The sequence below is a fragment of the Haliaeetus leucocephalus genome, unplaced genomic scaffold, assembly GCF_000737465.1.
Source record: "Haliaeetus leucocephalus isolate CR32 unplaced genomic scaffold, Haliaeetus_leucocephalus-4.0 Scaffold944, whole genome shotgun sequence".
Classification (NCBI taxonomy): domain Eukaryota; kingdom Metazoa; phylum Chordata; class Aves; order Accipitriformes; family Accipitridae; genus Haliaeetus; species Haliaeetus leucocephalus.
The window spans coordinates 2,230,436-2,252,201 of record NW_010973380.1 but is presented as its reverse complement, the minus strand read 5'-3'; the positions used below and the strand labels follow the sequence as shown (position 1 = coordinate 2,252,201).

The following is a 21,766-nucleotide window of genomic DNA, read 5'->3' as shown; positions in this document are numbered from 1 at the left end:
TGTACTGTCAAAATCAATAAGTACGTGTTTACGGTAAGGTAAACACAGTAGTGTATGTGTAAGGTTTAGTATGTGTAAGGTTTGGATTTTGAATGCACATTAAAACTGTCCAGACTGTTAATGAGAAGATGGAGCTTTCACTGAGATACCAAAGCTGGACAATGCCTTTTTGCATGGCAGTTCTGTCCTGACGTGTCAGCCTGTCCTCTGCACGGCTCATCCTGCAAGTCTGTTTTCTAAAGCTAAATAAGCTTTTCCTGACGCACAAATTGCTCTTTCCCCATCCTCTGCAGCATTTTGAAAGGGTATGTCTGAAGTCTAGCCGCACATGTTTCCTTCTACTGAAGCTATTCTTTTGCCAATGGCAGGATCTGCAACGAGACATAGAGCAACACACTGCAGGGGTGGAATCTGTCTTTAATATTTGTGAAGTCCTGCTACACGATTCAGATGCGTGTGCTAATGAGACAGAGTGTGACTCCATCCAGCAGACTACCAGGAGTTTGGACAGACGGTGGAGAAACATTTGCGCCATGTCTATGGAAAGGCGAATGAAGTAAGTGTCTTTTTCTTACCCCTCCTAAAGAAGCCTGTGTCAGCATTTTGGAGAAACACTGTAGCTTTTGCCACAAGCTGAATTTTGAAAAAGAAAAAAAAATCCAAAATTAATAATTAGCTTGTGATAAAACCTTTCCATTTTTGCACCTCCCTCTCAGAATTGAGGAGACCTGGCGCCTGTGGCAGAGGTTTTTGGACGACTACTCTCGCTTTGAAGATTGGCTAAAATCATCTGAAAGGATAGCGGCTAAGCCTAATTCTTCAGAGGTTTTGTACACACATGCAAAGGAGGAGCTGAAGAAATTTGAGGTGAATTTTTTCACTTCATTTTTTTTATGCTCAGCAGCAGGCTGAATGGTCAGACTGCTAAATACTTACTGTCTGTGTGAAATGCCTGGATCACTGGAAAACACCAGTTTGACACGGGTGGTATAGAGAACATAAATAATCTGGCCAGTGTGTGGCTGCTAGGTATCTCAGTGATTTATTTGTCTCCAGAATTTTTTTAATGTGGAGAATGCAATGCTCTGAACTGACAAGATCCTGCTTATAAGTTAAAGATTTGCTTTTTATAGGCAGGAGACCTTTGTGGGTTGATTTTTTTTTTTTATTCCTTTTCCTAATGAGCTAAGTCTGAGCAGATTATTTAAAATGTGTGTCTTTCTCTGGATTTAATTTTGCAGTTGGAAGGTCTGTTTTTAAGGGGAGGGCATCATCATCATCTCTCTCGACGGATAGTATCATCTGGATCCTTTCTCTTATCTGCAAGGGAACTGAGTTCCTTGATTTGCCTTGCAGGCATTCCAGCGGCAAATTCACGAACGACTCACTCAGTTGGAGCTGATCAATAAGCAGTACAGGCGCCTTGCCCGCGAGAACCGCACCGACTCAGCCAGCAAGTTGAAGCAGATGGTGCACGAAGGCAACCAGCGCTGGGATAATCTCCAGAAACGAGTCGCTGCCATTCTGAGGAGACTCAAGGTAATTGCACGGTGGGGTGAGAGAAGGAGAGGAGCACTTGCAAGTTTCTGTAGGAATTACCCAAGGGCAAAACGCATACTGGAGCAAGTATCTTGTGTTGGTTTGTGTCTTGAGTTACTAGTGTAGGAGAGCAGCTCTGGAAAGGTCACCAAGTACATGGCATAAACATGTCCTTGGTAGATGGCTTCTTGGTAGTTAAAGAAGGATAAGGGAAGAATGAGTGCAAATTTTGGAAGATGTGTTGGAAGCCTCACTGCTCCTATCACACTCTACTCCACCCTTGTCACTGGTGGATGCATTCATGCACTTGCACGTTTTCATAAAAAAGAGGCAGAGAGACAGAAGGGCCCCAGTGCAGGTATGGTTTGGAGTTTACAACACAGCTCTACTTCATGCCAAGTTATGATTCACCTACAAGGCATTAAACATGGAGATGTGATGGAGAGGCATGCTGCTGTCACCAGCTCCTGCTGTGCTGTCTGCCTGATGGAGGAATGTTGTCAAAGAGTGTATTTGTGACACTTCAAATAAGTGTCCTGCTTGTCAAGTTAAACTGATCTCTGGGCAGATATTTTGTGCTGGGCCCTGGGGGAAACTTGTCACTGCCTGATTTTTAAATACAGCAGTGCTGCAAGCAATTGACAGGGAAAACTATTAGATCCCCCAAAGTCCGTGGATGAGGCTGTGAGAGTGCTGATGGGGTTTGATCTGTGCAGTTAGGAGGTGTTGTGTTTGGGATGTTACATGATCTCCTTCCTGAAGAGTAAATCCACCAAGGAGAACTGGGGCACTGCAAGCTGCATGTCTGTTAGCAGCTTCTGTGGGAGATGGCAGCAGAAAGAGCTCCTCCTGGCTTCCATGCCAAATGATGCATTAATTACACTGGCATGGTCATCCATGATCCAGCTTCTCCATTGCTTTACTGATTTTAATGTCATAGTTTTAATTACTTTAGAGATGGGGCTTGCTTCTTTTGTCTGTCTGTCTTCTAAATTTAGAACAAATTGGCTGTTAAACCTGAGTCCGAGTAACTGTTACACAGGTATAATGATGTGGGAGAAGGTATACAGTGTAGAAGCAAGAATATAATTTTATAGAAGCATCTTGCTTCTGAAGCTTTATTCCCTCTCCCATATGAACAGTGTACTAATGTAGGACACTTTTTGTTCCAGCATCACTACAGGAAGGGGACAGTTTTTATACGTGGCATGCTGCCATTTGTGCCCTGAAGGCCTTTAAGGTGAACAGCAGTTTTGAACCAAAACACTGTTTTCAGAGGGCTCCTGTGACCATCTTTTTTAGTAGCTGAAGTCTTATAACACTGGCTCCCTTCTTCCTATTCAGCACTTCACCAATCGGAGAGATGAGTTTGAGGGGACGAGGGAAAGCATCCTTGTTTGGCTTACAGAAATGGACCTCCAGCTGACAAACGTGGAGCACTTCTCAAAAAGTAACTTTGATGACAAAATGCGCCAGTTAAATGTACGTATCCTTATAAAGCAGTTGTTTAATATAGCCCAGCTGATCCTGTTGGGCTACCCTCTCTTGACAGAATCATTTACTTTTCTGGAGCTTCACAATAGCCAACAGATCTCTGTAGGGCTATATTTGTTTTAAGACACCAGTAAATTGTTAAGACTTACCCTCTGAAGCAAGATTAAACTGTCCAGTATTTAAATTCAGATTCAGTGTTCAAGGTCAGTTCCATCCTGCCATTTTCTTCTAACACCAAGTGTCAGTGACAGTGATACCTGGCCTGGAAAGGAGCACATGCAGGTTAAACAGAAAAAGCTACATTCCTAAATTCAGGCAGGTTTTTTTCTGGTGAGAATTTTTTTTTAATTGGCCTTGAGGCAGCGTTTCTCCTCTGAGTCCGTTGTTTATAGCTGAGACTTTCAAACAGAAATAAGACAGCAGGTGTGTGCAATGATTCTAAAGAACATACTAGTTCTTTGCTACCTGCTCATATGCTCGTTTCTCCTTTCTCTCTGCACTGTTAGTTGTTTTGGGATGTAGATTTACTGTTGTGTAGGCTGGAGGCCCAACCAGCCAAACAAACTTTTTTGCTTCTGAGGAAAAGATTGTGTGTACCCAACAGAAAAATAAACTCTGATTAGGTGAACTCCCATCGTGATGCCCTGCAGGCTCAGGACACTGCAATCATATTGATATACACATGGGTGGTAAATGCCACTTCATTTGCAACTCTAATCCTGCTAATAAAACAAACATGTGGACCTCTTGAGTAAAAAGGTATTTGCCAAATGAAATTAGACAACAATGTCAAGTGCTGCTTTGCTTTCACTGCAGTGAGTGAGAAAAGAAGGACAAACTTTAGGCTAGAAAGGGGTATTGCAGAAGTAATTATTTTTCTTGTATGTTCCAAATAGGGTTTCCAGCAGGAAATAACACTAAACACCAATAAGATTGATCAGCTAATTGTTTTTGGGGAGCAGTTGATTCAGAAGAGTGAACCTTTGGATGCTACCCTGATTGAAGACGAATTGGAAGAACTTCATCGATACTGTCAGGAAGTGTTTGGGCGAGTTGCCCGGTTCCATCAAAGACTGACCTCAAGGCATCCTGTAAGAAGCAACAGTTGTTTTGATGCTTTGGCAAGATTTTGGTGTTTGAACTGCAATGGTCATTGCTTATCCCTAGCATCTTGACTGAGTGGCTTGAGCTCAAAGGGGTCAGGAACTCCTCAGTAGTTGTGCCAGCTTTGCTAAATCTTTGTCACCAGTTTTGTCTCCTCATGCCTCTCCTGTTGGGACTCCATCTGCAGAATCTGGATAATAGCATGGAAGTAATTCACAGGGTTAATATTTAGATAGTAGCGGTTTGAGGGCTTCAAAAGGTTTTTTGGTGTTTTTAATATCACTTTGTTTTCTTTAATTTCAATAACGTGCTTAGAATATCTCTTTATGGACTTGTTTGTTAGGCTTCATCTGTCCACTTTCTTGTGAGAACCCTGAATGAGGAACAGCACACTCTTTACTTTTCACTGGGAGCATTTAGATGATTCTCAGTTTGCTTTAGCTCAAAAAGAAAGAACATCTATTAGAAAGCCAGGTGGAGGAGGTAACATGAACATCTATGAGTAGCTGTTCACCCCTGCCTGAGCATGATTTCATTGCTGACCTGTGCAATCAGTTTGGAACTGGGTACCCCTCCCTGCAAACTAGAGAGAGGAGATGTGGTGGTGGTGAAGTGTCTTGAAAGAGGGGAGGTAGCTGCTGATGTGAGGATTGTTTTGGCAAAAGAGGAAGGAGGCGGAAATGATGCTTCCCTTTAATTTTAGGCACATGGTCTTCAATTACTGCAGCTGACTGCAAAACAGTCCCCAGTAGTACTGTGTGGCTCAATCATTAGCTCATTAAGCAGTGTAGATCTATTATAAATCTTACTAATATGCAATAATTGTAATTTATTTTTAGGGATTGGACGATGAAAAAGAGACCTCTGAAAATGAGACAGATCCAGAAGACTCCAGAGAAATCCAGAATGATCCCTGGCATAAGAAAGCTATCAGTGAGGGGCCCTCTTCGACACAGTCCCTTTGCCACCTTATGCCCCCTACTCAAGGTCATGAAAGATCAGGCTGTGAAACCCCTGTCAGTGTTGACTCCATCCCACTAGAATGGGATCACACAGGTGATGTGGGAGGTTCTTCCTCTCACGAAGACGAAGAAGAAGCAACATACTACAGTGCTCTGTCAGGTGAGAACCAATTGCCAGCTGTCTGTTTTGGCATGGACAACTGCAGGATGTCCCTGCGTAGGAAGGGAGGGGGAATGAGGTCTTGCTCCCACGTTGCCGGTTGGTTTTCAAGTACTATTAACAGATGTGAGCAGTCTCATCTCTTAGATAGCTTGATGAAGGGAATGGTATTGTCTAAACCAAGCTTATATTTTCAGAAACAAGGTTTTTAGAAACCTTACCTTTTAAGAATGTTTGAAAATAGTACCAACAACTTATTTTGTTCTTTGTCTTTGCTGTCCCTCATTGTTTCAGTTGTTTTTAATAGTTGGAAAATATTGAATAGTGAGGAAAATGACATTATTCTTTTTTCAGATGTAGAAATCACTGAAAATCCTGAGGCATATCTTAAAATGACCACAAAAACTTTGAAAGCATCTTCTGGTAGGCACCTGCTAATGCATGTGTCTGAACATGGCAATCTCCCTGTGCTGCACGCTATATTCCTCAACCTCTCTCATATGTAATGTCTGACTTCCTGCCTTGTGTGGACACCATGTGTCATCCTGTCATGGTGTTCTTATGCTGCAGTATTCACATGTACATTACAAAGCAGTCAAGAACATACCATTTAGATTTTGCCTGGTAAATGCCAAGGTGGTTAATGTGCGTTTCATTGTATTGATCCAAAGTCTTTTGGTACTTTCTTGGTGGTTTGCTCTGGGTAGTATCATTTTTTTGGTTGTTTCTGATTTCGATTGCATAATTACTGAAGGCAGTAGTTCCAACTCTGCAAGTATTTTTTGTTTTGTGCATGACAGAACAGTCTGTGTCCTGTCTGTTAAATCCGGAACAAACGTTATCGGGACATGTCTGTATTTGTCCCTACTGAAATGCGTTGCAGATGTGTGATAGTGTTGTTGGGATGCAAAACCACAGTGCAGCCTTTTTCTTTTATTTTTTGAATACTCATACTTGTATTCAAGCATTTTCCAGAAGAAAACAGAATGTCCCATAACTGCATGGCTCTCATCTCATTACCTTTGAAACACGATGTTTTGCAAATGTGCATGCTTTGCAAGGAAAGCTGCAAAACTGTCATTTTTATGCCATAACTTGATGCCATTTTATTCAGAGCGCTTTCTAACTTAATACAAAGCAACAGCTTCCTTGTGGAGATGGAGTTTTGCACTCATGGCATATGGTTTTGGTATTATTTGTTTCAGGAAAGCCTGTCTCAGAAGCTCATACTTGGCATTCTCCAGATAGTCCAGTCTGCAGGAAACACCGATACAATCAGGCAGAGATGGTTGGAAATGCGTTGTCTGGTCCAGAGACAAGTACTCCGTATAAACCAGACTATGTGAGTTGGAGAATCTGTGGGCACTGAACCTGTACTACACAGTCTGTTATTCCTGTATAAATCCGTCCTCTTCCTTCCTCCAGCATCAAGGAAAAGATTAGTCACAGGGGTAATGTTCGCTTAATGCAAACTTAGACATTATTTCTGGTGTCTCAGGTAACCGGTGAGAGTCTCTATCCACTGGCTAGAAAAGCTTCCTTAAAGCAATTCAGAAGAATCATGTTAGGCTCCTGATCAGAGTCAGTGTCTGAAAGAACTTACTTCCTCTGTTGTCATAGGACAAGTCTAGGAGAATTTAACGCCCCCAAGGAGACAGTGTAAATACCCTCCCTTTACACCTACTGACGTATCTTCCTTTCCTACATAGACCAATTTGAAGGGTCCTTTTCTAGCATGCAACCCACCATTTAATCTGCTTCTGGGCACTAAAAAATGTTGCCAAAATGGGTATTGTTCACTGATACTTCAGCCTTGGTGACTGGTTGCCAGCCATGGCTTTGCCAGTAGCTGCCAGGCTCGGTGGATCTGGACCAGTTGTCAGCACTCTTCCAGGCACAAGATGGCACTGGTATCTGGCTGCTTTTGTCATCATTAATCCAGTCTTAGAATCCAACAAAAAGCCTCAGCGAATGTACATTGTCTGATACATGTAGTGCAAAAGCAATTAATTTGCCATATCCAGTCTTGTAATAATTAGTGTCACTATAGTGTGTGTTTACCGAGAAGGCACAGAGAGCCAGTGTAAACTGTTAGCGAAGATGCAGAAGCCCAGTGCTAAGTCTGACATGCAAGAGCTCAGCGGCAGTCCAGCCACCCCAAAGTAACACAACTAAAGTTTGACCTTTGATGGCTTGTTACCCTGCAGGGCTCACCCACCAAAATGTCATTCCAGGTGAAGCAGCTCAGCTCTGCAAGCACCAGCAGCATCAACAAGGAGAAAATTACATCCACTAACATGAGCGATGAAGAACCCCAAGACGACCAAGAGCTTGTGAATATAGCAGCTGCAGAGAAGCAGCCAGGTACAGAGCATTAGGAGTGGCTTTGGTGCTGTGGTGTTTGTCCTGTTACTCTGGGGGAGACAAAGCAGAGATGGTACAAAGGCAGCACATTTGCATTGGGAACAAAACAGACGTAAACTGCTATTCTCTAAATTAATGTATTTTGCTAAGATTTGCTGATCTGCCTTCTCACCTGGTACTGTCCAACCCATGTTTGCTGTTCTAAGCTTTTACATTTTTTGCCAGAATCGAGATATTTATCACTCATAATATCCTTCTGTCTCTTTGCTGGTTGGAGTGAATGGGAACAATTTCACTTTTGTGCGATACTGAATACTTTAGAGACGTTTAATCAGATTTCAAACCAAAGAACTGTGTGTCTGTCTAAAATAAGATTGCTGTAGTTCATTTTCTCAGTTATTGGTACTCCATATAACAAGATGCTACTGCTCCCATTTACAGAAATGTTTTGTCAAAGCTGGTAATGTCTTCTGTTCTTCACTGTCTTGGCTGTGGTCCTTTCTTCCAAATAGGCCAACAAGCTGGTTCTTTTAACCTTTTAGGACGTCATTCCTGGTTCCAGGTGCTTGAGATTGTAATAACACATCTGTACTGCAATCACAAAAGCGGATCAAGTGATAAAAAGAAGACTGCAGCTATATGTACCAGCTTACCTAGTTTATGTGTCTGGTGTCACAAATGGACCAGGGTTGAGTCCCATACATGGGATGAACAGGAAAATCTCTGAGAAGGGCTTGGATGTGCTTCCAGGAATAGTTTTAGTGATCACACAGGTGGCATCTCCATCTCCTTTAGCACTGAATTGATGAAACATAAACCCAGGTCCTAACTGCTGGATCATACTTTGTCCCATTGATGAATTTTGGTGTCTACCAAATCACAGCTGGGCTCATTGAATTCCGTCTCCTTAGATTTGCTCTGTTTTTCCAAGGGAATTAAAACATCTTCAATTACTGTGATTAGCATTTCTATGTGGATAACTTGACAAGTAAATATGAAACCTAGAGACTGCAGAATTGCAAGAAAAAAATGTGATTGGATAACAGTAGTACGTGGTAGCAGTTATTTGGCCTTGAGTAGATTGGAGAATAATTTACTTGTAAAACTCCTTGCATCTCTTTTACACACTCTTCACCTTACTGAAGATTTAAACATTTGTTGTTCTATAATTTGTAGGCATTATTGATAGGTGGGAGCTCATCCAAGCTCAAGACCTCAGAAATAAACTTAGGATGAAACAGAAATTGCAGCAGTGGCAGCAGCTGAACTCAGATCTCAGTGATGTCTCTGCTTGGCTTGATAAAACTGAGGAAGAGCTGGAAGAGCTGCAAAAAGTGAAACCTCCAACCACCGTGCAGGCATTGGAACAAAGAGTCAAGAAATTGAAGGTAAGTTAGGGAATACTGAGAAGTGGGATTTCAAGATGCTGATGCTCTTTATCATTGTCTTTGTGCATTTAGGATTTGTCAGCAGCATGAATAACAATGTGTGTATGCAGGCAGAAGAGCTAAGCTGTTTTCAGCTAAGAGGACTAAAGAGGGTAGTTAAGCAAGATGCTTCTGTCTTCATATGCAGAGATTTGCAGGCAATATGCCTGGGTACAACAGGCAGCCAGGCTGAAATAAAAAACCGTCCCTTCCTGTTTTCTTGCAGAAACACTTTATTCTCTCTCAAACAAAACATTCAGCCCCAAATTTCTCTTTTTAGGCCTTTTGGTTTAGAAAACAAACATAGAAAAAAGCTAAATAATGAAGGCTTAGACTCCCCACATGCCTAGGGTCAGGCCTTGTTTTGGGGGTTGGGTATTCTAAGCAGTGATAGCGTCATTTTTTCCTTTTTCAAATTAGCCGGGTCTACAGGCTGCAGTGTCTAGGCTGATTTATTTTTAATTGAATTAAAGGGGGAGTGGAGGGGTCTAGCTCCAACAGGGAGACTGCTCCAAAGATCTGCTCTAAATCTGTGTTTTTTAGCAATATGGTGTTTGCAAAAAATCTTAGCTCTAAATAGCACCTTGTCCAATGGTTGAAAGGTACATCCTTTCAAAATGTGCAGTTGCATTTTTTCACTTATCAAATGCAGATTTCTCATTGAATAGAATGTATTAGTTAAAAACAAGAAACAAATTCAGTCTCTGCTAATCTTCAGCCAAGTAATAGAGCAGTTAGAGAGACACTAACGTGAACATTTGTCAGCATGTGTCGTCATGTTACGTTGCCTGCCATGATTCTCAGCTTCCATAAATTAGGACTAACTGAGGTCTCCAAGTTGAAGCAGGAGGTTACCAGGGTACCTGTAAGTGCTAGGTCTCTAGGACTTAGGTAGCAAAATGCTGCAGGTTGAACTCGGGAAGCAAGTGTTCCTAACACTTGTGGGAGTGCAAAATGCCTGTGTGCTCACCCTTCTGCCAGCAGCGTCGTGTGGAGTTGCCCAAATCCTGAGGCTACTGGTCAGTTTGGTGTCACACTAGGGATGATGCTCACAAACAAGACAATGCAGGACAGAGGAGTGATTTCTTAGTCATGTTGAGAGTATGCTTAAGCCTACGCATCCCTGAGTAGTCATTAGGCCAGGGAGAATGACTCTGCACGCCAGTGTGTGACTCCAGTAAGAACGACTCTCATTCCATCAGCCGATCTGGCTTGGGCACCAAGGGCTAGGAAGGGTTTGGTGATACCTCATGAGTGGAGGGAGGTGCTTCCCTTCAGGCTGGAGTTGGGTGTCTGACCTCTTCAAGGAGCAGAGCTTCACTTCTCCTTCTCTCTTCTGCATTTTCTCAAGAGGAGTCCAGCTGGCTGTAAATCCCCTTTTCAGGCAGCTTGGCTTTCTATGGGTGTCTAAAAGAGCCAGCACGCTCTAAGACATGAATTTCTTGAGATGTCAGGACATCGCAGTTGCCCTTGCTAAGGATAAAGCGTGGCTGGCTGCAGACTGGCTTACTGGTGTTTAGAAGTCTGTGATGGACTGTTTGTATTGTTTGATACTGAAAGAAACTTTGTTGCTTGAAGGAGGGAGACAGGGTTCTTTGTTGAGCGAAATGTAATTTAGACAAGTGTTTTTCAACAAGTGGGACGCAGATCTTGAGAATATATAGATTGACACTCTTAGTTACAAAGGCTGCTAAGAAAAGCAATCCGAGCTGTGTTGATTGCAGGAATCATCCTGCAGCTTTTACTTTTCTACTGCGAGAGCCCACAACTTGAAAAAGACTGAGTACCCTTGATTCAAACTGTAAATTCTTGAGGGTACAAAGTATTGTTTGGCATTCATTTTTTTGAAAAACCTTCAAAAATATGGGCTCTACCTTAACATAAAGGTGACTAGATGATACAGCCATGACTTGGCAAATTCCATATTGTTTCCCCCTGCAATTTTAAGGGAGAGGAGGAAAACAGGCAGGACTGCCATTCAGGGGGACCTTGGCAAGTCAGAGGAGTGGGCTGACAGAAACTCTGACTAGAGAGAAGAAAAAGCATTTCTCACAATGGGGGGGCCTGGTGTGGAACCAGGGGCCCAGAGCGGATGGGGAATCTCAATCCTGTGAGACACTCAAAATTTGACTGGATGATGCCCTGAGCAGCCTGCTCTGAGTTTGAAGTTGGCCCTACTTAGAGCAGGAGGATGGAGTACAGACCTCCAGCTGTCCCTTTCAGCATTATTCTAGGATTTTGAGGCAGCAAAACCTTTATAAATCAAGAGGAAATACCATGTGATGACCTATGGGAATTTTTGTCCAAATGTCAGGGAAAGAGACAGCTCGGAGGAATGAAGGGCAGATGTGGATTAAGCCATAATGTCTGTGACTTAGGGAGAAGCACAAGCCCAGCCAGATTTGTTTTGTTCAAAGTGAAGGTTTTGGCTTTAAAATAACATAAAAAAGGCCACCTACCTTACTGCTAAGGAGCATATTATCTGAAAAGCCACCAGATTCAGCTTTCCCCAATACTTGTGACTCTTTTGAGGGTGTAGTTTTATTGTAAATAAACAACATTTTTTCATCATTCATAGAAGCTCCTAATCCTCTTTTTCTACTAGGACACGCTTAAAGCATTTGATAACTACAAGGCAGTGGTGCTTTCCGTTAACCTGAGCAGCAAAGAATTCCAGAAAGCGGATAGCACAGAGTTCAAAGAGCTTCAGAACAGGCTTCGGAAGGTGAACTTGCATTGGGAGAAAGCAACTCATGCATTGGACAACTGGAGGAAAGGTTTACAACAAGCCCTACTGCATTGCCAGGTGCATACCACATGCCAGCTTATAAGGGAAAAACTCCTCTTTAGGGTGCTACTTAGGGGTAGATAAGGGGGGAGGGCAGCGGGGTAATTCCTGCACATCGGTGGAATGGTTGCTCAGAATCCAAGACATTTAATTTTCTTATAAACTTGACTCTGTTGGGTTTAAAGGGTTTGGTAAAAATACCTTTGAACTGTATAATACCCTTTTATTACATAGGTGGAATAGTTTAACTAGGTTGCAGTAGCCTCACTAATAGTGACTTTGTTGTTGGCTCTGTCTTATCTGGGCTGGTCATTTTGTTTGTAGGCAAAGCCAGGTGAAAGCACTGCAGAAGTGTTTTTTTCTCTTATGTGCAAATCTTGTATTTCTCTAGGACTTCCATGATCAGAGCCAAAAACTAATCCTGTGGTTAGCAAGTGCTGATAGCCGAAGGAATGAAGGACAAATCACAGATCCAAATGCTGACCTCAATACAATACTGGAATGCCAAAAGGAGCTAATGGTAAGTGTAGTCTTAACTACAGCACCTCAGCTCTTCCAGCGAGTCAGTAGCGCTCACCACAAAATCAAGAGCAGTATTTTTGTTTCTCAAGATGTCTGCAGCCTGTCCTTGAAACTGCTGTATTCAGACAGGTGGCTGGTTTCTGAAGTGGTCTAAGAGGTTGCCTATATGAGGCATTTTTTCCGTAATTACGCATCATAATTAAGTTCCTTATGAACAGTCTGTATGGTGGAGTAAGACTTCCAATTTCCAAGATTTAATGTCTTTTTCATATAGATTAATTACTGCTAGAATGATTTCTAAATGTTAGTTCAAGCAGGTACAACCAGTCTCTTAAAGCAGAACTTAATTTCATACGTAGCTGTAATAGCCATTCCTGTGTATTGTGGATTCTCAGGCAGGTTGAGTTGTTCTTTAAAGCCTTCCAGAGTTCCTCCTTTCATGAGAACATCCTTAAAGTTGAGAGTAAGTCTGTTGCACTGTTTTTTGTTTGTTTGTTCTAAGCAACTGGAGAAAGAGCTGCTGGAACAACAGCTTAAAGTAAACTCGCTTCAGGAACTCACAGCTTACCTGCTGCTTAAATCAGATGGTGATTACGTTGAAGCTGATGAGAAGGTCCATGTAATTGGAAAGAAACTGAAACAGCTTCTTGAACAAGTTTCAAATGACTTAAAAACGATACAAGGAAATCTGGTGAGTCAGAGTTTAAATAGTTGTTCATGGATCTTTCTCACTGACAAGTAGTAATATACTAAGAGTAAAGGTATTTATAAAAGATTGACTTAAAACTTGAGTACTTTCACCTTCATAAGCTGAAAAAAGAACAGTTAACGCTGGCTACAGGAAAAACTTCAGCACCACAAGGCTACTATAGTATTGGAACAGATTGCCCAGAGAGGTTTTGCGGTCTCCATCGTTGAGGGGTTTGAAGAGCAGACAGGATAAAGCTTTGAGTAAGGTTTTTGGTCTGGTCTCATAGCTGACCTTGCTCTCAGCAGGAGGTTGGACGAGGTGAACTTCCTGAGGTCCCTTCCGACTCGAGTTATCCAATGGTCCGTACCAACTATCAGGCTAGGAGTGCGTAATGAACACGTAGGAGTTGATAGCATTACATTGCTTATCCTGAGAGCTGTCACATAAGAGATATTTTCAAGTTAATACCTGTACGCACCTGTTCCGTCGTAATTCCTTCGAGTTGTGCATAGTAAAACATTTCTTTATGTTGGAGAACTGGAGCATCTGTTTACCACTGGTTATGCACATGTAAAGAGGCAATGGGCTGTGCACCTATGGAGAGGCAATGAAAGATGGCTCTTTGCACTTCATCTGTTGTGAGTTTGAGCATGCATTTTACAGAGGAAGGTGTGGTTCCCTTTTAGGATACCAAAACATTCCTGCTAGTTCCCGATGACTTGGACTCAGGAGATTATAATCCAGTCGCAGCGAAATCCAGCCCTGCTGTGAAGAAGGCAAGTATTTTTTTCTAATATTTTGCTATCAGCATATAGCATATTTAGCCTGAAAGTTCCTCATGTAATGTAATCATTTTATCTTTTAGATGCATGTACCATATTACAGTTTACAGCTGGACTTTAAAGTCTACAACTATCTTTTCTGTGAAAGAGAAATTCCTTGTTTCTGAAACCTGGATACTAAAAGCTGTTTCTCTCAACAGATCACCACAAGGAGAACTGCAGATGGCAGAAACAGCAGCAGCACAAGGTACTATTTTATCTCTGATCTCTTGAAGGATGGTGAAAACGGCAGAGGCGAGCTCAGTGCCAGCAGAAACCTGAGCAGCTGTTCCTCATAGGTTGACATACGGGTGGAGGTGATTTCTGCCTACCTGTAGTGTCTCCTCTACCTACCAGTTCTGGGCTGCACCTTGGTGAACGGTTTCCTTTAGCACTCCTGCTCCCAACCTCTGCACTGATGTGCAACCTTGGCTTGTCTTTACTCCTGAGAAAATATTTTTTGTGCCAAATGAGGGAATATTTTAGTTTTAAATCTTCCTTTAATTCCACCAGCATACCTGGAAAAAGAAACTTGCAGCTTAGAGCCACTTAGACAAACAGACTGTGAAGGGCAAAGGGAGAACTTCACCCCCTGTACGTTAGGACCTGTTCAAAGGATAGATCTCAGTAATGCCAAGGCCAAGAGAGCCTAATCAGTTTGAATTGCTGGCTTTCCTTTATACTTCAGCATGTATTTGGAGTGGTTTGTCTCCTGGGAAAAGTAAGTTTGCATCTGAAAATAGGGTAAAAAGGCACTGATCGAAGCTGTTACAAATAAATGTTTCTTCTTCAGTAGTAAGGACAGTAAACCCAAACCAGCAGGAGGCTTCCCACTGAGCAGTCTTGTACACTTTCAGGTTATAGTTAAAGTGTTCAATGTGCAGTGCATTTTCCTGTAGATACCTACATCTTGGAAGGGTAGTGTGAACCCTAGAGGGGGAGTTAAAACAACTTGTTTAATTCAAACTCAAATTTAAGTGCCTTTTTTTTTTCCTCTTTCTCTCTTTTTTTGTCTCCTTTTCAGAGGTGAAAGCCATCTACAGCCTAATCAAGCAGTTCCTCGGTCTCCCTCCTTCTTTTACCGTGTACTACGAGCAGCTTTACCTCTTCAGTTGTTCTTTCTACTGCTTCTACTTCTGGCTTGCATGATTCCATCTTCTGAGGAAGACTACAGCTGCACCCAGGCAAACAACTTCGCCCGTTCTTTCTATCCCATGCTGCGATACACCAATGGGCCTCCACCAACTTAGAAAGCAGCCCGTGAATCTTCAGTTACACCAAAACACACTCTCTGCGGTGCTTTTTTCATGCTGCTAGCATCAATCAAGCAGTGGCGTTGCATAATTAAATACAGAAACTTTTGTGTTCGTTCCCCAAACTAGCCACTACAGTACCCTTGCATCCTGCATACTGCTGCGCAGGTTGCTGCTGCAGCTAAATAATGCCTCACATTTATAGCCTCCTTTCCCTGTCGCAGGGACTGTGTTAAATTTCACATCTCAAATGTATATCTTGACAAAATTTCAGCATTTTTGTACGGAAAACAAACTTTTTCTATAGATTTTTAAACTGTAATCAACACACTTTATACTTTGATGCAATAGATACACTATTTTATAGGTGCAGTGCTTTTAAGCTTGCAAGGTGATTGAATACTGAGTTACTAGATGCAGAAACTACATCACAGTAATCTTAAACACAGCAGTCTGTCTTGGGTTAGCATGACAAACAAACAAGCATTTGAAGAGGCACTTTGCCTAGAATGATTACTGCACACACTTCACGTTACCTGTATCTTTTGGTACTGTAGTCACTTGTGAAAACAAAAAAATTGACATCTTTGTTATTGTGTTTTATTCATCTAACACATTCAATAAAAGGATGGTCATGTGTTCTGTTTTACATATAGTGTTCTAGTGGTTAGGACTGCTGTGTTGTCTTTTTATACCACCTTTGAAATCAGAAATTGTTGCATTGCGTGGAAATGGTTTATAATGCACATATTTTCTAGATAAACATGATTATGTAGACTGTCCCTGATGTATACAAATAATGTAATGACTTTTTTAATGAAAGATTTTTTCAGTTTTTAACCTGCTGAATAGTGTACAGTATCTTGGGAGAGAATTGTGCGTTTTTATAAGCTTCATCTTTAAAATGAAACTGACACTTGGGCAATGGCTAGAGAAACACTGTGTACAGTCAGCATTGCCATTGCTTCTTGGTTGTACAGTTCAAGTGTTGTCATTAAAATTTTGCCAATGACTGCAGGGACTAATTGGTGTGTCTAGTGGGGGGGAACGGGGGACGGGGGGACAACCAGCCGTGTGTTCAGTAGTGCTGACCCTTCTGCTCCTGTGTAAGTCAGCTTACTTGCATGCTAACACAGCTGTGTCAGAAGAAGCATAACCACGCTCTTGCTTGTCAGAGCAAGAGATTAAAAATTCAGCAGTGGAGCCTGTGTTCGCTGGCACAGGTCCTTCCCTTTGCAACTGACTGTAATTTCCTGGAGGAAGAATACAAAGTTGAACCAACTAATGCTTATTACTAGTTTGAAATGCTGAACTATTTCCCCACCCTGGAACTGATTTTCCAAACCAGGAGTTAGGGCAGTGCTGGGGGGGGAGGGTGCATGACAAGGAGAGATCAGTGCAACAGGAGTGGGTTTGGTTGAATGCTGGTTGCAGTGAAAGCCACCCAGGAATTAGCCAATTTCTGTGATGCTTACCTATAGAAAATAGGATTTATGATTAGCCTGTGAGAATTCTCCCACCTCTTCTACACTTGTCACCACTGGTGGTTGCTTATTCCCCATCTTCTGGCAGAGGACTTGATGAAGCAAGTTGCTTTGCGTTCTTGCATTCAAAGACAGTCCCTGTAGCAAACGAGCAGCTTTTTCCCAACCGTGGTGGTAAAAAAAGCATGGTTTATTTCCAGGATTTTAAACTAAACTAATACTTTAGCTGTGATGCAGTTAAGCTTGTAAAGTTTGCAACATGGTTTAGGAAAGTCAAAGCTTACAATTTGGCACTTTTTAGCAGTGGTACCGTACCTGTGTTTACATCCCACGCTGTGTGCTCAATTATGGGTCGAGATACACCAGGTCCATACTGGCGTGTCTTGACCTCAGTCCCAAGAAGCAGTGCAGGGGCTCCAGCAGGCTAAAGACACCCAGAGGCAGCAGCGCTTCCAGACCTGGCAGCTTTCACAGCCCGTAAGCCAACATGCCGCTCTGCGTAGCTGTCTGTGTGGAGCCAGGCTTGTGCTCAGCTACCGATTTCACAGCTCCAGCTCTCACCGTAGTGCAGTATCCAAAGAGAGAGGATGGATCCTCCCCACCCCTCGCTGCACACAGGCACAGGCTCTCCCCTCTCCCTCTGCCATCTTGTATTTTGAAAGCAATTACTTTCAAATGGAGCTCATTGAAGTTTCTCTCTCTGTAGAAGTCAGCCAACTCTAACCATTATTCCATTGCCAGGTTGTCACAAATGCCCATGCAAGCCTCTCTGCCAAGAACTAATAGTCAGTTGCTGACATGATATTCAGTTCTTCTGCCATTAAAGAACCTATGCAGGGGAAAAAAGTTTTGAATGATGTTAAAAGGTCTAAAGAAAATTTCATAGCCTGCAATTTCCTTTCATTATGTACAGTTATATCAAATTGTTGAGCTGATGTAATACATAAAATGAGGAGCTTTCATGAAATTATCTCAAAATGTCACACACAAAAAAAAAGTCTAGGAAAATAACTTAAATGTTTTTTCCCAAAACCTATTTTAAATAGTTTTACTTCCAGTTGATTATGACCACTGCACTGCAGGCTGACACTGAAGTCTGCTTCAAACAAGTTATTATATGTGCCCACTGATTCCATAGCATCCTCTCCTTTCACTCAGGACAGGGTTGTTAGTGTTCAATGAAGGGCAGAAGAAAAAAAGATTAAAAAAAAAGGGCAAGATCAATAGCGAGAGCAAGCACGCATGTGCGCGCTTTTGCACGGGCATTTGTACGTAGGAGTGAAACCAGGCCAAAACTAGCCTTGGGTTGGAAGTCTGATTTCTTTGGCAGGGAGATGAGACCTCAATCTGTTTTCAGGTAGACCTACTCCCCCCTCCCCACCAATAAGTCAACAATAATTCTGCCAGCACGGGACACACAGAACTGTTTGTTATGACTTGTCCCCCCCTTCCCCAAAAGTTAAACGTGCCCTCAACCACTAGAGCACAACCTGTGTCTTCTGTAGTCGCTTGGTGCTGGGAAACGTCCTGAGAACCCGAGTACCTGACAAAGTAAATCAACCTGCAGCTGGTGGAGTGACTGTGGTGGTACAGATGAGACCCCCCGATCATGCACCTTACACACTCATGAAACCAGGCTGAGCTCACCTACAGGAAAGAAGTGAACAAAAAGCTGTATATTTAGTTTTCATGAGACCTGTTTATGCAGCCACAACAATCTATAACTGAATGAAACACACATCAGTAGACAAATACTGTAAGTTCACAGAACTGAAGAGCAGCTGAGAGAAGGGGAGGGGATTGGGGGGGTTCACCTTAGTATAACATACACGGAGTACTTTAAAAGGCACCAACGTCAGTCATGAACTAGTCTCCATTACAAATTTGCAGTGAGGGTGAAAAGTTTGAACTAAAGCCACATATGAAATAGGACTCGGGACAGAAAATTCTGGGGAAACAGTAAGCCCTGCTAATTGCTATGCCAGCTCCTTAGTTATGTGACATCCTGATGAGGGAAGAAGGTTTTTGTCTGTTGAGGCAGTAGCAGCTGAAGTTGGCATTTTTATAGTATAGCAATCTTGTTTTCCTCATGCACTTAAATTGAAATCGCTGATACTCAACAATGCATGAGGATGTAAAGATAGAAGGAGTTAAAAAATATCCAGCTCATAAATAAAATGAAGTCTTACCTATGAAACAGTGTGCCATGTAACTCAGCACACTTCAGTTCAGTAGTAAAACACTGTGAAAAATGACTAAGTAATATTTATTTTCCATACTTTAGCAATCCACTTGCTTTTCATATTCCCATTCACAACACTGTCCTTAGTACTGGTTTAGGCACTGGGTCAGCACAACAGACGACCACATCCTTAACTGCTTTTCCGAATCATTATCTGGCAGGACATAAATAACGTCAAACGATTTCTTCTGAGACAAATGGTGATGATAGCAAAGGCGTTTCCATGATTTCCAGCTCTGAGCCTATGGAGGGATCACAGGACCACGGACCGTTCAAAGAAGTGGTGCCGCCTACAGCCGGGCTGAGACTAAAAGCAGCTGTAACAGTGGTGCCTGTCCCTGGCAGCCAGGAACGGTGGGGTCATAAGGTACTCTGCCATCCAAAGAACTGGACAGAATATATTGATACATATATTGAATATATATATGATCAGTATTCAGCCCTGTAAAACAGTAATTCCTGTGACAGGCCCTTAGGCTGTGCTCACTTTAAGGCGCCTCAGACAAAGCCGGGCCAACCCATACTTTGTTTTTAACTTTAGCTCTTGGGTAAGAGCAACTTGTCTCCCACGGGCACTTATCTTGGTGGGGAAGAGCAGGGAAGGGAGAGAGAGTGCCATCTAGCTCTGCCATGTGCTCGCTGTGCTAAGATTTGAAATAGACCCATAATTACAACTGCATTTCTAATATATGTGGGTTAAAGCACAGCTTAGGATAGAGCAGCTATTTCATCAGTGCAGAACTATTTTCTATTATTCCGACAAAAGAACAACCTTGGATGCAAAAAAGTAGGCTTTCTGGGCCAGCTTTTCAAAATCATTTGGGTCCAGCTTAATGGGAAAAGCTCAGGCTTACTTTCTGTATCGTTAGGTCCAAAGCCACCAGGAGAACCTGGCGACAGCAGCAGCAGCATCGTGCCTTTCAAGATGCCAGACATGGCCACAGCCGTTGGCAGTACTCAGCACGCTCAGGCCGAGCTTCCACATGAAACTTTTGTGCCAATTTACACATGTGTATTTTGAACCTTCTGCAAGGAATTCTAAATTACATTTGCAGGCCCTGATCCTGGGGGGGACTTCAACCCTCCCAGACATCTGCTGGAAAAGTGGCACAGCAAAGTCTGGGCAACTACTGGAGTGCACCGAGGACAACTTCCCAGTACAGGTGATGGAGAGCCCGACCAGAGGAGAGGCACTGCTGGACCTGTTGCTCACTAATGCAGAAGAACTTACTGGAGAGGTTAAGGTTGGAGACAGCCTGGGCTGCAGTGATCATGCCCTGGTGGAATTCTCAGTCTTGAGGGGTAAAGAGTACAGTCAGGACCCTAAACCTCAGGAAGGCAAACTTTCGGCTGTTTAGGGTGCTAGCGCGTGGGATCCCTTGGGAAACTGCCCTCAGAGGCAAAGGAGCAAACGAGAGCTGGGAGCTAATTTAAAGACATTTTTCTCAGGGTGCAAGAGCTCTCAATCCCAATGTGCAAGAAGCTGGGCAGGGGAGGCAGGAGGCCAGCTTGGCTAAGTCAAGACCTCTTAGCCAAACTGAAACACAAAACCAAAATGCATAGGCAGTGGAGGCAGGGATATACCTCCTGGGGAGATTATAGGGATATGGCTGGTGAGTGCAGAGAGGGGATCAGGAAAGCCAAGGCACGGCTGGAGCTGAACTTGGCTAGCGACATGAAAAATAACAAGAAGGGTTTCTTCAGGTACATCTGACAAGAAAGGAAGATGGAAGAAACTGTACCTCCCCTGATGGCTACAGCTGACATGGAGGAGGCTTAGGTACTCCACAACTTGTTTGCCTCGATCTTCACCAGCAAGTGTTCCAGCCACGCTGCCCAATTCCCAGAATCCAAAGGCAGGGACTGGGAGAACAAAGAACTGCCCACTCTAGGAGAAGATCAGGTTCGAAAACAGCTAAGGAACCTGAAGGTGCAACCTTCCAGCCAAAATCATTCTGTGATTCTATGACAAAGTCCAAACAAGACAAAAATTCTTACCTCGGAAGAGTCTGGTCACTGGTGACAGCTCAAATAGGACCAAGAGGCAACTTTCTGGGGCCTCACTGCATTTTTAGGCTCTGTTAAACCACTCTAATGATGCGAGTACAGCAGATGTCTTCCATACTCCACAGGCCATCAGCAGGAAAAGAAAAAGTTCCAGCACTTGAAAGGATGCTCTCCTTTCATCACAATGATCCCTGTATAGATCTATCATTCAGTCAGTAAGGAATTAACATATTATTATTACGGAAATATGTATATTTATTGAAAAAAAAAATCTTTAAGTACTACCTGTCTTAGTTAGCTACACATTTAATAGGAGGACCCAGACTGTCTCAAGGGAGAATGTTCCAATACATTTTTTCCCCATATTCTCCTCTCTGACTGGCAACGTGACAGCACTAAAAATGGGCAATTTGCAAGAAGATGGAAGTGTGGAAAAGGTCTCATGATCCTGGAGACAAAGCACTTCACCTGTCTGAAATGCTCTAAGACTTATCACATTTCTTTAAAAAAAAAATTTTAAAAATCAAGGCTGTTTTACCATTTGGTTCTAGTTCCAGAGTTGAGAAGAACCTCAGCATGTTTTTAACAGCATGCATAAGGAAAAGTTTCGGCTTTTTCTTTCTTTTCTTTTTTTTTTTTTTTAAATCCACAGCAACTGGCACTCCTTCATGAACCAAGTTTGCTTACCTCTGTGAACATCCCAGAACCGCAGCATAATTTCTTCAAGCAGAAACAGCCACCTCTGGCTAGGTCCCGGCTCAGCAGCAGAAGCCCATGTAGAGCAGAGCAGTGAAGGAAAAAAGAAACGAGCCCAGCTCTCCTCCTCTTGTCATAGCCCTCGCAGTTCCTCAGCACTCAATTCATCCATGCTGAAGCTGGAAAAGCCCCCCCAATATCTAAATTGAAAA

At 42.7% G+C, this 21,766-nt stretch overlaps 1 protein-coding gene across 1 annotated transcript in view; it reads left to right on the top strand.

The window, feature by feature from the left end:
* The window catches only part of SYNE2 (spectrin repeat containing, nuclear envelope 2), a 178,648-nt gene extending 163,526 nt beyond the window's left edge, over positions 1 to 15,122 (top strand). The window contains exons 102-117 of the mRNA XM_010584145.1: positions 369 to 556; positions 717 to 867; positions 1,357 to 1,539; positions 2,884 to 3,021; positions 3,930 to 4,124; positions 4,977 to 5,259; positions 5,614 to 5,682; positions 6,465 to 6,601; positions 7,494 to 7,623; positions 8,800 to 9,011; positions 11,656 to 11,856; positions 12,230 to 12,358; positions 12,863 to 13,051; positions 13,738 to 13,827; positions 14,034 to 14,080; positions 14,897 to 15,122. Of these exons, the coding sequence (XP_010582447.1) occupies positions 369 to 556; positions 717 to 867; positions 1,357 to 1,539; positions 2,884 to 3,021; positions 3,930 to 4,124; positions 4,977 to 5,259; positions 5,614 to 5,682; positions 6,465 to 6,601; positions 7,494 to 7,623; positions 8,800 to 9,011; positions 11,656 to 11,856; positions 12,230 to 12,358; positions 12,863 to 13,051; positions 13,738 to 13,827; positions 14,034 to 14,080; positions 14,897 to 15,122 (2,568 nt within the window). The remainder of the gene's footprint in view (positions 1 to 368; positions 557 to 716; positions 868 to 1,356; positions 1,540 to 2,883; positions 3,022 to 3,929; positions 4,125 to 4,976; positions 5,260 to 5,613; positions 5,683 to 6,464; positions 6,602 to 7,493; positions 7,624 to 8,799; positions 9,012 to 11,655; positions 11,857 to 12,229; positions 12,359 to 12,862; positions 13,052 to 13,737; positions 13,828 to 14,033; positions 14,081 to 14,896) is intronic.
* Positions 15,123 to 21,766: the final 6,644 nt, after the last annotated feature.